This window comes from Pleurodeles waltl, chromosome 10 (genome assembly GCF_031143425.1).
Source record: "Pleurodeles waltl isolate 20211129_DDA chromosome 10, aPleWal1.hap1.20221129, whole genome shotgun sequence".
Lineage (NCBI taxonomy): Eukaryota > Metazoa > Chordata > Amphibia > Caudata > Salamandridae > Pleurodeles > Pleurodeles waltl.
The window spans coordinates 30,740,996-30,754,805 of record NC_090449.1 but is presented as its reverse complement, the minus strand read 5'-3'; the positions used below and the strand labels follow the sequence as shown (position 1 = coordinate 30,754,805).

The 13,810-nt window shown below is 45.8% G+C and overlaps 1 protein-coding gene across 1 annotated transcript in view; it reads left to right on the top strand.

Moving 5' to 3' along the window:
• SYCE1 (synaptonemal complex central element protein 1) overlaps positions 1 to 13,160 on the top strand; it is a 439,580-nt gene extending 426,420 nt beyond the window's left edge. The window contains exon 10 of the mRNA XM_069209539.1: positions 9,424 to 13,160. Within this exon, the coding sequence (XP_069065640.1) occupies positions 9,424 to 9,548 (125 nt within the window). The 3' untranslated portion in view covers positions 9,549 to 13,160. The remainder of the gene's footprint in view (positions 1 to 9,423) is intronic.
• Positions 13,161 to 13,810: the final 650 nt, after the last annotated feature.

The window sequence follows — 13,810 nt, the reverse complement described above, 5'->3', positions numbered from 1 at the left end:
GGAGTCCCTCTCGCACGGAGAGGTAGCAGTGGGCCAAGCTGTTCTCAGGAATCTCTTCAGGTGAAGGTGAGCCATTTCTCCTACATCCCTCCATCCTAGAAAACGTATGCACATCAAAAAAAAAAGAAAAAAAAAAGAAATGTATCTAAAGATAATTGATCACTATCATAATCCCATAGTCAGCGAGTTATCAGATATTGATCAGCTTACATTACTGTCTTATGTTTTAATACTGGTTTGTTATTTAAATTTCAGCATGTATCTTCACAGGAATACTCTATTTATATTAGAGATAATGACATACTGTTATTTATGTATATATATACGTGTGTATAGATAGATGTGTATATATGTATATCTATATATAGATGTTTATGTAGAGACATATGTCAGTACACTCATATACTTCATCACTTTATACAGGATGATAAGATTTTGTGGTCTAAGATAACCTGTTTGTTAAAAGGGGTTGTCATTTTACAATGTGCATACTTATTGCTCTCTACTCTGATTCAAGCATGTGAATCTATGAAAGTTCCAATACTGGAGTAAGAAAATAAGTTACTTACCTGTAACTGTAGTTCTCCAGTATTGGAATCTTTCATAGATTCACATGCGACCCACCCACCTCCCCGGAAAAGCTCTCTTCACCTCTTTCTTTCTAGTAGTACATATACTCATTGTAATATACGCACTTGTGCGTGGAAAATCTGAGGTGCTAGAGCTTCTCTCAGGAGGTTCTGAAGGGTGCTGTCGTCTGATTGGTGGAGGATCAAGTTTGGTCCTTTTCACAAAATGACTGATAGACTATCAAATTGAAGAGGCCTAGGGCCTTTTTCTCTTCAATATGTTTTAACATTACTTATGAAAATTTATACCAGGACTCCCATCTCGACGACGGGGAATGATTCAAGCATGTGAATCTATGAAAGATTCCAATACTGGAGAACTACAGTTACAGGTAAGTAACTTATTTTCTTTCAGTGATACCAATGGCAAGCGACCACAAGCTTTTCGAGGTAGTGTGAGGATACTTGTGCTGCGAACTGAACAATCACACAGCAGGACAATAGTGGATTGTCCACCTAATGTGCCTTTTTTTTAAAGAAAGTACTTTAATACACATCAAAATTAAATACTAATATGCCTAACTTGCAATAACTGTCAGGTTGAAATTAGTGACCTTGGCAGTTGGGCTGGCTGCACCTCAGTCGGCTATCCCATTTGTCACCCATAGGTTCCCCTTCCTTGTGGTATAGGCTTTTCTCATTTTTGCAGGAGTAGCTGAAATAATGTGAATTTAAACTGAAGGGCAAATTACCGCCCTTATAAGTCATCAATAGGCTCGGTTTTTTATAGACGGGGCATACACACTATGATTCTGATGATACTTCTTTCAACAGCAACATGACTGCAGCTAAAGAGTGACAGCAGGAGCAGATGATAGCCCCTCAAATTCAGCAAAAAAAGTAAGCTGGAGTAGTGGTGGCCCCAGGTGTGGCGATATCAGCAAAGGCACATTCTGGCCAGCTACTGGGTGCTAAGCTTCATACAGGCAGTCTTCACTGCACAAGGCTCCTTAAGAGCCAGTGGCTTAGGTTGGGCCTCAGTCTCTTTGGACCCAGCGGCACATGTATACACCACAGTCTTCAACTGGAGGTCACCACCACAGTTACTTGGGTCGCAGTTGCAGAGAACCAGCTATGCTTGCAAACCTTGTTGCAGTAGCTCTGGGCAGGTGTGATTCCTCAGTTCCCACCTGGAACCCCAAATGGGAGAGTCTGTCACCCACTGCAACATGTGGCAAGCAGATGACTGTCCTCCATCCTCCTTCCTCTGGCAGATCCCCACCTGCACGGGATCTCCCTGCATCTGGCTCCTCCAGGACAGTCCTTCGAGGGTGGGAGGCTCCTTTCCTCTTTTAGGAGGCAGGCTAACTACTTGGCATTTCAGGTCAAATAAACTACTTCTTTCAGTAAGGCAAGATTCAGGTGATGTCCATTTACCTCTGAAGAGCATTCCCTTCCTTGGTCATAGAGAACTTAAAACTAGAAATACAAGTGTGTCACTGGTTCTTACTTTTGTACAGTCAAGTAGACTGGGGATGTGGGAGGAGCCAAGATGACGACCGAGTCGGACGCCTAAACAATGAGCTCCGACTCGGACCCAGCAAACTGATCCTTGTGGGCACCCCCGGACTGGGTGCCTAGATCTGAGGCGGGGCGCGGCCGGTCCCGGAACTACACGGAGAGCGGCAGACCGATGAACCTGCATTGGATCGCCGGGAGAGGCAACAAAAGGAACGGAGGGCCAGGACGGATGCGAGGCCACGAGGCTGGCGGTGGCGGCGCCCTGGAGAGCTGCGTCGGCGGGGGAGGACCTCCGGGAGGCCCGGGTGAGACCGAGACGGGGGTAAGGAGCCGGGGGCCTGCGGCAGGAGAGGGGCTTGGGCGCTGGAGCGGCCTTATCTGCTCGCCGCCATGCTCCCCTTCCCCCCCCCCTCCCTTCTGCTTAGCGCGAAGAGCCGGCGCTCTCCCCCCGGCGCGCATCGGCCCCGGGGAGAGACAGACCGGAGAGCACACGGGAGTACCGACATCGGCCCGGGCCGAGATAAAGGGGCCCTCCCCCTTTTAAATAGCAACGGGATAAAATATTGGAAGCGCTCACCCGAAACTAGGGTGAAACGCGGCAATTAAGTGGAGAAGGGCTCCCCCCCACACACCAAGTAGGCCCTCCCTGACTGCGGGAGCTACTTAAAAGGGGAAGCAATGGCTGGGAAATCTAAATCGGCAAAGCACCAAGAGCAAACTGCCCTGGCCCGGCGCACAATGATCAACAGCTAAACACAACCTTGCAATCGCTCAAGAGCACACTCCAAATGCATTCCTCGCAATTCGAAAAAGTGCTGCAGGCAATTATGGACACTAAATCCTCGCTAGAATTCAAAATAGATGCAGTAACGCAAGACCTAAATCTACTTAGAGTAGATCATCGAAACTTGACAGAGAGGGTGACAACAACGGAGGATACCCTAGGCGCGACATGCCCTATGGTCTCGGACAACCAGAAACAGATTCAGCGTCTGGATGCAGAGGTGAAGATCCTGTGGAGACGAGCCGAAGAGGCATAAAGTAGATCCCGGCACAACAGTATTCGCTTAGTGGGTTTCCCAGAGCACCCACCGGAACAGAGCCCGGAACTAATAACAGAACAGAGGGTAATCAAGGAGGTACTGAGCGGCTCCCCCTCTAAGTTCTTCTCAGTAGAACATGCGCATAGAATCCCGGGAAGACTGCCGCTCCCGGGCCAGCCACCTAGATCATTGATAGTGGGACTACTGAACTACAGGCACTGGGACCTGATACTGCAGCGATTCCGCAGCAAAGGCCCATTTCAATATGAAGGCTCAGTGTTCCATGCTTATCCAGACTTCACTCAAGAAGTACAGAAACAGCGGAACTCCTTCGTGAAAATCAAACAACGACTTCGGGAACATAATATCAAGTACACCCTCCTTTTCCCAGCTAAGCTGAGGGTGAATTTAGAAGAACGCACTCATATGTTCATCTCCCCTGAAGATGTCTGGACCTGGATGCACGCTAAAGGTATAGCGCAGCCTAACGAAAGAGTAAATGTAGAGGAGGAATGGTCGACCTCCACATCAAGGAAACGCACAAGAGATGCCCTAGGGGCCAGCCCACAGAGAGACAGGCAGCGGAGGAAAGAGCGAAAGTATTAAAAGAAACCCCGATACTGATGCAGAACTCCTTCGAGACACTCAGGATGGCCCCCTTGACGGGCTCGGACTCGGAGTCGGCCAGCTCGGTATCAACAATCACAGAGGCGCTCAAGGGCCCGGAGGTTACCCCTAGAACTGCAGACGAACTGTGAACTGTGTACTGCAATAAAAGAGAGGCTACCAAAACCCGAACAGAGTCTGGAATACAGAAGCGGTCGCAACAGGAACCGTACTGCCAGCCGTGCTGGCCCCAAACAGTATTGGACGATTAACCCTCGACCGCTGTGATTTCCGCTTAATAAGTAGTAGCAGGGGGGGGGGGGGGACAAATAAATGGGCTGATCTACCGGGGGTGCCCACACCTATACTCGTGCACACTCACAGATTATGTCTGAGAAAGGGTGTGAGCTCCACACAGGAGGCACATCTGACCCCTATGAAGGCCCCCCCCACAAGTATCCGAATGGATACAGACCCCACCAAGCAGCAAAGAGTGGGGCTTTTTCTCTTTCTTTATTATGTGTGTTAGTAGTTGGACAGGGGAAAAAGTTAAAAGGGGGGGTGGGGAATTGGGAGTTAGGGGGTTTAGAAGAGGTCAATTTAGCCAACAGGGTACACTATCGCGTATGCCAGCCTTAAATATATGCCTGGTAAAAAGGGGAGGCAACCAGAAGGAAATCGTAACCCGGAGGGGACACATGGGTGCGACATTACACAATAACGCATTGCTCAACACACAAACGCACATGCACACAAATACGAGATAGTCACGTGGAATGTGAGGGGAATGGCCGCACCGGGCAAGAGAACGCAAGTGCACGCACGTCTCAAACGCCAGAAGGTCCACATAGCTATACTACAAGAAACACACTTACTGGAAACTGAGTTGCGAGATATTCAGGTGAAGTGGGGGGGACAGATAACAGGCACAACATACTCAGCGTTCGCCAGGGGGGTACTGATATGGATAGCAAACTGCGTCCTGTTTGTCCGAACCTCGTACAAACTAGATCTAGGGGGCAGGTATGCAATAGTGGAAGGGCAACTAGACGGGAGACATCTAACGATCATAGGGATTTACGCCCCCAAAAATGCGCAGTCGAGATTTTTAGAGACACTCACCCCGGCACTACTAGTTAGCCCAGCAGCCCCGGCTATATGGGGGGGTGGGGCGACTTTAATTGCTTACCTAATGTAGCGTTGGACAGATCAACCCCTCCCAAGAAAGGAACAACAAGCAGAAGTGCCAAGAACCCACTACAGAAATGGGCGGACGAAATTAGAATTTATGATCTATGGCGCATGCACCACCCCAGACAGAGAGAATACTCATTTTATTCTGTGCCCCATAAGGTATACACAAGAATAAATATAATCTTGGGCACTGTTGATATATGCGCACTGACGAGTGGGACAGAATACTTAGCTAAGACACTGTCGGATCACTCCCCGCTCAAAATGACCCTAGGATGGGGGGGGATCTCATCCGGCAATCCCTACATGGCGGTTACAACCAGAAGCACTCCAAGATCAGGCATATCAGAGGGACTGAACACGGGGCTGAAGCTGTACTGGGAAATGAATTCAGAATCAGCTAATTCAAGGGCGGCAGAATGGGAAGCACACAAGGTGGTAGTCAGAGGATATTGCATGTCGTCCTCCTGGGGGGGGTTAGGTGCATTCTACACATGGAGATTAGCAAATTAGAGAAGGAACTGAGAGCACTTGAAATAGCAGTGGCAAGGGAAGAGACACCTTACACCGCATTAAAAGAGGCGCGCACAAAATATAAAGAAGCAGACTCCCGCCTCTGCAAGCGCGATTATAAATATCACCTGATGTGACAGCAATCAGAGGGAGACAGGTCTGGCAGGCTGCTGGCTTGGCTCCTGAAAGGGGACCGGCAGCAGTCTCCAATAGGGGCCATAAAACTAGACAATGGCGAGTTAGCCTCCACCAGACTGATATAAACGGGGCGTTCAGGGAATATTATACGAACCTTTACGCCAAACTAGCGGCTTGTACACTCGCGCAGCTCACAACTTTCAAACAAGGCACCGGGAATAGATGGTCTCCCACTAGAATACTACGCGAAATACTCGAACCATTTGAAGCCTCACTTGCTGAAAGTATACGAGGAGGCCTGGAACCACAAGGTATTGCTCCCCAAGCAAAGAGAAGCCATGATAGTGGTCCTGCCCAAGCAGGGACGGGACCCCACAGATTTTAAATCATACAGGCCATTATCACTCTTAAATACTGACTGTAAAATTCTAGGCAAAATATTGGCTAACAGGTTGGCACCTGTCATTCACACTTTGATGCATGAAGACCAAAATGGCTTCATCCCCAAACGTAATACCTTCCTGAACATCCGTAGACTAATGAGAGTGATGGGAAGTACTCCACCGGGGGCACATGAGGAAATGGTGTTATCATTGGACATCGAAAAGGCATTTGACACGTTGGGTTGGGATTTTCTGTTTGTCACTATGCGGAAAATGGGAATTGGCCCCAAATATATACAATGGGTGCAAACACTGTACTCCGAGCCACCGGCACGCGTCAGAACGGGCAGAACGGTATCCGACAGCATCCCGATCCCTAGAGGCACTAGACAGGGATATTCCTTGTCCCCCTTATTATTTGCTATAGCAATGGAACCACTAGCCACCCGCCTGCGGTCAATGGAGGACAATTGGGGCATACTCAGGAACGGGGCGAAACATATAATATCCCTGTACGCAGATGATGCCTTAATATATCTACGCAGAGGAAGCGAGACAATCCCACCAGTAATTACACTCCTGTCTGAATTCGGAATAATGTCCGGGCTGGTAGTGAACTGGGAAAAATCGTGCGCGTTCCCCCTGTTTGCACAGACACTGTCGAACAGGGCAACGGCCTCGACAGGGCACCGAAAATCGTGCTTTGATTCATTTAAATACCTGGGGGTCCAAATATACCACAAACCAGAGGACCTCAGGGACGGAAACTTGGGGAGAGCGCTGGCCTCCATCAAAGGGTCATTACGTTTCTGGAGTAAATTACCGCTGTCACCAATGGGAAGAGTGGCGATAGCAAACATGCTGATATTACCTAGGCTTTTGTACTACTTCTCGGCATTGCCGCTCTTGATCCCCAAGAGCTTCTTCCGCAAACTGAATGGAGCATTGCTTTAACTCATATGGGCGGGAGGCAGAGCGCGCGTCGCACTCGCCACACTGCAGCGTCCGGTGACTGAGGGTGGCATGGGAGCCCCTAATTTTGAGCGCTATTACGCGGCTGCACAGCTCCAGTGGATAATAAGCTGGATACACAGACCCGCGCCGGCAGAGTCGGCTTGGGCGCTAGCGAAACTGAGTGGCACGCCCTTGGTTACCTGGCAGGCGTCCAGGGCTCCGGGGGGGCGGCCGAAAAACCACTAATGCTGGTGCCGCATGCATGTTGAAAGAGATACATCCAAATGGGTATGGGACTGTGCCCAGGTGCGTGTGCAATGGAGGGTAATAGTGGAGAAGGTATCGGAACTGATGGGGTTGGCACTTACAGCAAACCCTAAATCCTGCCTGCTAGGTCTGAGACAGAGAGACAAGAAACATAAGCATCTACACAAGTTTATAGACCTAGCCTATGTAATGTACAAAAGATTGATAGCAATGAACTGGAAGTCGGCCACTGCCCTGGATCTGACAACCTGGCACAGCACGATACTGAGATGGGCCAGTGCAGAGCTGATGGTGCTGCGGAACTTAACAGGGGGGCTCCACTGGGAGGCGGGCAGGGAGGTGTGGGAGACTCTGATAGGTAGACTAGAGGCCAAAAGTGACGAGAAACCGCCATGAACTAGAGCACATGATAACTGTAAGGCAGTCGACCGCCTGTCGGGGTTGCCCCCATCCATCACGGGGTTCCTCCGACTCGAATCGCATGAGCTAGCATTCCACACAGGTATAAAAGCCACGCAGCCCAGACACCACACACTCCTTTCGATCCGGACCTCCCCCTACACAGCACATAAACACTAGACCCATAAATGAACATACCCATTCCAGGGCTTATCTGTTAATGATTCATTCGTGGCAAAGCGATTGTTTAGAAACCGCACCTGTACTCCTTATCAAATGAGCGGTTGTAACCTCAGTTAAGTTGTTGTTGTTACAAAGTGTTAAATTGTGTACTAATAGTGCAATAGATCTATCACATTTTGATACTGTATTTGCCAAACGCTGGAAATGGATCTAAAGTAAAAATGCAATAAAAATAGTTAAAAAAAAAAAAAAAAAGTAGACTGGGGATGTGGCTCTTAGTTTTTGCACATTCAGAACCAGTTGAGCATGGTTTTCAGTTCAATTGTCCTCTCCAAGCATACACAGCCTTTAGGTAGAGTGATGATCATCATCTGTCTGTCATTAGCCACGCTGAAGAGTGGCCAGGGAAAAGGCAAAAGTCTGGCCTCACCAAATGGACCCCCACCGCCTGAGAAAATAGAGACTGCAGTGCCACCCTTCATTCCATGATAGGCCAAATAGTAATGACACAGGAGCAGTAATCAGCAGTCCCTCTCAGCAAAAGGCCTAATTGAATTACTAAAGGAGCCTTGCCTCCTCTCTCCCCACTCCAGTGTCTAGGTCTCCTCCCTCCAACTTAAGGAATGCCGGCAATATACTTTAGTGTTTGGGAAAAACACCTTACTTGCATCTTGTGTATAAGGCAAGGCCTGCGGCATCCAAAATGGATCCCACAGGCCTCCATTACTCTGGCTCACTCATACACACTATGCATGTATCATGCAGCCCAGATACACAAATACACAAAACAAACACTTGGGATGTTAGCCCTAGGATCTAGTTTAGTGCATAAAAGCAGAATTGTACACGAGTGGGCAGTAGGCCTCCATTCCATTGACACGGGTAACAAGGTCTGATCACAACTATTGATTCACAGAACATGGTATGCTGCCACCACCGTTCTATGTATTAAACCCATAATGGACAGAAGTCTGCAGCCAGTGCAATAAGGGCACTCTCATTGTGCACCTTCATATCACAGGACAGGTCCAGGACCTCCCTCATGTCAATAGACAGGCCTACACCTCTGCACATACTACATCAGTGTGAGGGCACGACCATCTATAAAAAAACAGAATGCGATACACGCAGTTGGCCACTGACGGCAAGGTAACAGATTTGTATACTAGAAAGGGTACATTCTTGTCCCAGCAACCACCTCACCCTCACCAGCACAGCCTAGGGCAGATATGCTTTTAGCAGTGCTCAGGTTTTGGAGAGATGGTTAGGAAATGTGGAACCCGCTGCATTTGTGTACAGTTCAGGCAAAATATTTAAGTTGACATTTCTGTTGAATTGCACCCATTTCCACTAACCTTTATCAGACTGGTAATTTGGTTCGAACTGTACAGTGCTTTCCTTAAAATGGCTTGAAGTGCACAATGCTTTCCTTAAACTGGCTCATCTTCATTTAAAGTTTGTTACTAAGCTCAATGACGTAGATTGCTTTGAATACCCTTTTATGGTATTGGCTGTTCATTGTCTTTCTAAACATTCATTGAAATGTCACTATCTTGTTCAACTGCATAAGAGTTTCTTCATGCTTGGCATTTTAGGCTTTCTTGGCTTTCATTTAAATGTCTCGGTTTCTTTATATTTCATCTATTTATTTAGAGAAAGAATTTGAGGAGAAGCTAGGTCATGTCCTTCAGCAGCTGGAATCTATTGACAGCAGGGGACCTGCATTCAGGGAGGAGATGTTATTTCTGCACAGCCAGGAAGCAGCCAGTGCAGTGTGAGTTCTCAGAGATGTTGTCCTGCCATTTGATAAAGTGTTGTTTTGACCAATGACTTTGTGTTTCACCACTGCGCATATTAGTTGCTCAATGTTCACCAGTAGCACATGGTATGTTTTGTTCAGTTGAGCCGCCTATTGGCTTTGACATGGCATTAGCCATTACTTTCTGTATTCAGTTTAGCCGTCTATGGGCTTTGACATTGCATTAGTCATTACATTCTGTATTGTGCCTATAGGCTTTGACATGGCATTAGCCATTACTTTCTGTATTCAGTTGAGCCGCCTATGGGCTTTGACATTGCATTAGCCATTACATTCTGTATTCTGCCTATTGGCTTTGACACGCTGTATCCAGTCTAGCTGCCTATTGGCTTTGACATTGCATGCCTATTGACTTTGACATGATGTATTCAGTTTAGCTGCCTATTGACTTTGACATGCTATTAGATATTCTGCCTATTGGCTTTGACATGATATCATATATTACATTTTGTATTCAGCTCCGCTGCCTATTGGCTTTGACATGATATCATATATTACACTTTGTATTCAGCTTAACTGCCTATTGGCTTTGACATGATATTCAGCTCCGCTGCCTATTGGCTTTGACATGATATTATACATTGCATTTTGTATTCAGCTCCGCTGCCTATTGACTTTGACATGATATTATATATTGCATTTTGTATTCAGCTTAGATGCCTATTGGCTTTGACATGACACTAGACATTGCATTTGATATTTAGGTTAGCTGCCTATTGCCTTTAACATGACATTGCATTTGATATTTAGGTTAGCTGCCCATTGCCTTTAACGTGGAGTTCTGTATTTTTCCAAGCTGTGTTTTTGCACCAGAGAACCAAGATGTTTTGCTCTCACAGTAGACTAGACCTGATAAGAGAGAGTACATGGGCGTCGTTTCTCTTCCCTTGAGCTTGGGAACAGGAGTAGTCTTGGAGACCTGGCCAGTCTCCAAAAGGCTTGCTCAGTTTCCCAGGTCTGAGAGGAGGGGGCACACCTTTGTAACGAATGTAACAGGCTGCAGAGAGTCAGATTCGAATCTGCCGGACCTCGTGCTGGAGCTTGGCGCAGGCTGCCAGCAATCCCGTGTGGGTAGATGAATCACTCTTTCTCGCGGCTGACAGGGGTCATCAGCTTGCAGACCTTAGAAAGATGTCGCTGTAAATAGTTCCTACACGGTGAAGTATTTGTTTTGCTTTGCATTCAATATTTTATAAATATAACCTGCTGTGTATATTGCAAACTGATATATTTTGTTTGATTAACGCGGACTTGAAAGCTACTAATTCGTCATTCATTCATAAACATTGTGGTTGGGGAAGAATAAAATAACAATAAAAGTCTTCTTTGACCTCAGAAGTGCATTTCTGTTGTGTTATGTTAGTGCTTAGAAACTAAATAAGAGGAAAGCACTACAATTGGTACCTGGAGTCGTGGGGTCGGTCATTAAGAGGTGATTAAAGGGTTTGACGAGTTAGTAGATTTCTAAGTGCACACTTTAAAAGTGTAATTGTTTTTGTTGTTTGGAGAATTACAGAAATTGTTTTCTGTTTGGAGAATCACAGTAGCACGGCAGACCATGTCTGAGAATACATGTGTTGATGAACTGCCTGATGGTGCTAAGAAAAACTGTGAATTGTTTTCTGTTTGGGGAATTACAGAAGAAAATGCATGTGTAGCTAAAAGGCCTGATAATGCTTTGAGAAATAATTCCCGTTGTATATATGTAGAAAACGTGTCTTTTGGAAGTAATGATGACAGAAAGGTCTGGATACCTTTATCTGCTTACAGAGAAATGCAGGAGAAATGTAGGAAGTTGGAACATGAAAATAGGAATTTACGTGAGCAAATTAGCCAGGATACGATAATTCAAAATAATGCTGAAAGTTATAAAAATGAAGAATCTTTCTTGTCCCATTCCAGTAATGAGGGGGTTAAGACAGCTCTGAGCTGCACTGAGTTTCCGTGTGAGCCAGGGTTTTTGGCAGCCAAAATGCATTCCTTAACTGATAACACGGAGGAGAGAGACCAGAATGTGATTTACGAGTTACCGTTGCAAAATGCACAAGTAAAACGAAGGATTTTAGAGCAAAACACCCCGAGTTTCATTAGCTTGTTTGATTTTTGGAAAAAGAATAGCCCTCATTTGAGAGAAATCCTAACACTTTTGTACATGGTCACTGTGAAAAATAATATGCAGCTGCGCGCTTGTGATTTGGCAAATGAAATAATGCAGACTTTAGGTTTCTGCGCAGTGCAAGAAGGAAATACTTATGTACATTTAAATCATGAACAAGGGAAGAAAATAGTGCCCCTAGCTAGAATCATACAATGGATCTGGTACTTGCAAGACAGGGCTAGAGTACCACAGGTAAAAGAGTTACCAATGAAGTTGAGTGCACCATTTGAATTCGTGTCCACTGAAGATAAAAAGCATGTTTGTTTTACTAATGATTCATTGACTGAAATGTTGTTTTCTGGCACAGTAGAAGGAACAGCGTTGTATAATGTGTGTCAGATTTTAAAGCAAGAGCTACATGAGATGTGTCATTTTTATGCTGATTTTTGGTTCTTTGATAATGTTTTAGCACCTAACTGGTTCAATTACCTTGCAGATGTTAATGAGAAAAATGCAGAGAGAGAAGTGTTCACCCAGAATTCTGCCTTAGTGGGGATGGCTATGTGGGTGCCCCAGAAATGTGAAAAGGCCACTTACAGGTGGGCAGAGATGAGAGAGATGCACATTCCCCTAGATTTGATAAAAACTGTGCAGCACGCACAAAAGCAATCTGTCATGCAAGCAGTCACAGAGCAGTTGGGGAGAGGAAAGTTACCAGAACAGAAATGGCGAATTGATCAGGTTTTAGGGAGAGTGATTGCTGCAAATTACCAAGGAAAAATCGAAATTATGCTGATACCTAGAAAAGAATCTGATTCATTCATACAAATTGGAGACAGAATGGCCCAACTTGGCAAAAATGCAGTGAATGGAGGTTTGGTAAAGAAGGAGTCTGCCCCAGCCCTTCTGACAGTGCAAGAAAAGGGAAGCTGTGGTGCAGCAGATAAAAACCTCAGTACTGATGTGTGGGCTGAAGCCCCAAGTGACCCTCCAGAACCTGCAGAAAATATAACAAAGGGCCCCAAAAACGTCCTGCTGATTATAAAACAGGGAAAGAAAGAGGAAGGGTGCAGTTTAAATGAAAAATGTTATTTGCAAGAAAAGTCATACTTGTTTCTTTTGCAGATCCGACCACGTTTCGCCACTGTCCCTGAGTGCGCTGTGTGGTCCCCCTTCCGGTGTGTGCGTGTGGGGTCGGGGAAGGGACCGAATCCCCAACCTGAACCTGGCTGAGTAAAGTGCCAGCACCATGGATCCATTTTGCGCAAACTGCGCCTTCAGTTCAAGTTCAACTTGTTTGCTGTGTTTTTTTTTTTTTCCCCTCTCGTATGGAACTCTGACTTTTGCTTATCTTCCAGCAAACCTTTCAGGTGGACCGTGCACCTTTACATGAGCAGAACTCATGCCACATCAAATTGCTAACACTGTTGAATTAGAGACTCATTCAGAAAAAAAAAAAAAAAAAAAATTGCCCAGTCTTTTCTATGTAGATGTATCTGATGTGAAAGGTTATGAGATCAATGTGTTAATTCACTTCTATTGCTTTACAGGGATTGCTTTGATCATTGAAATTTGATTTGCTGATAATGTTTTTTTTTTTGTGCTGATGTTTTTTGTTTTTGGTTTGACACAAGAGATATGTGAAACAAAAATTCATTGGTCAAAGGGCGGAATGTCCTGCCATTTGATAAAGTGTTGTTTTGACCAATGACTTTGTGTTTCACCACTGCGCATATTAGTTGCTCAATGTTCACCAGTAGCACATGGTATGTTTTGTTCAGTTGAGCCGCCTATTGGCTTTGACATGGCATTAGCCATTACTTTCTGTATTCAGTTTAGCCGTCTATGGGCTTTGACATTGCATTAGTCATTACATTCTGTATTGTGCCTATAGGCTTTGACATGGCATTAGCCATTACTTTCTGTATTCAGTTGAGCCGCCTATGGGCTTTGACATTGCATTAGCCATTACATTCTGTATTCTGCCTATTGGCTTTGACACGCTGTATCCAGTCTAGCTGCCTATTGGCTTTGACATTGCATGCCTATTGACTTTGACATGATGTATTCAGTTTAGCTGCCTATTGACTTTGACATGCTATTAGATATTCTGCCTATTGGCT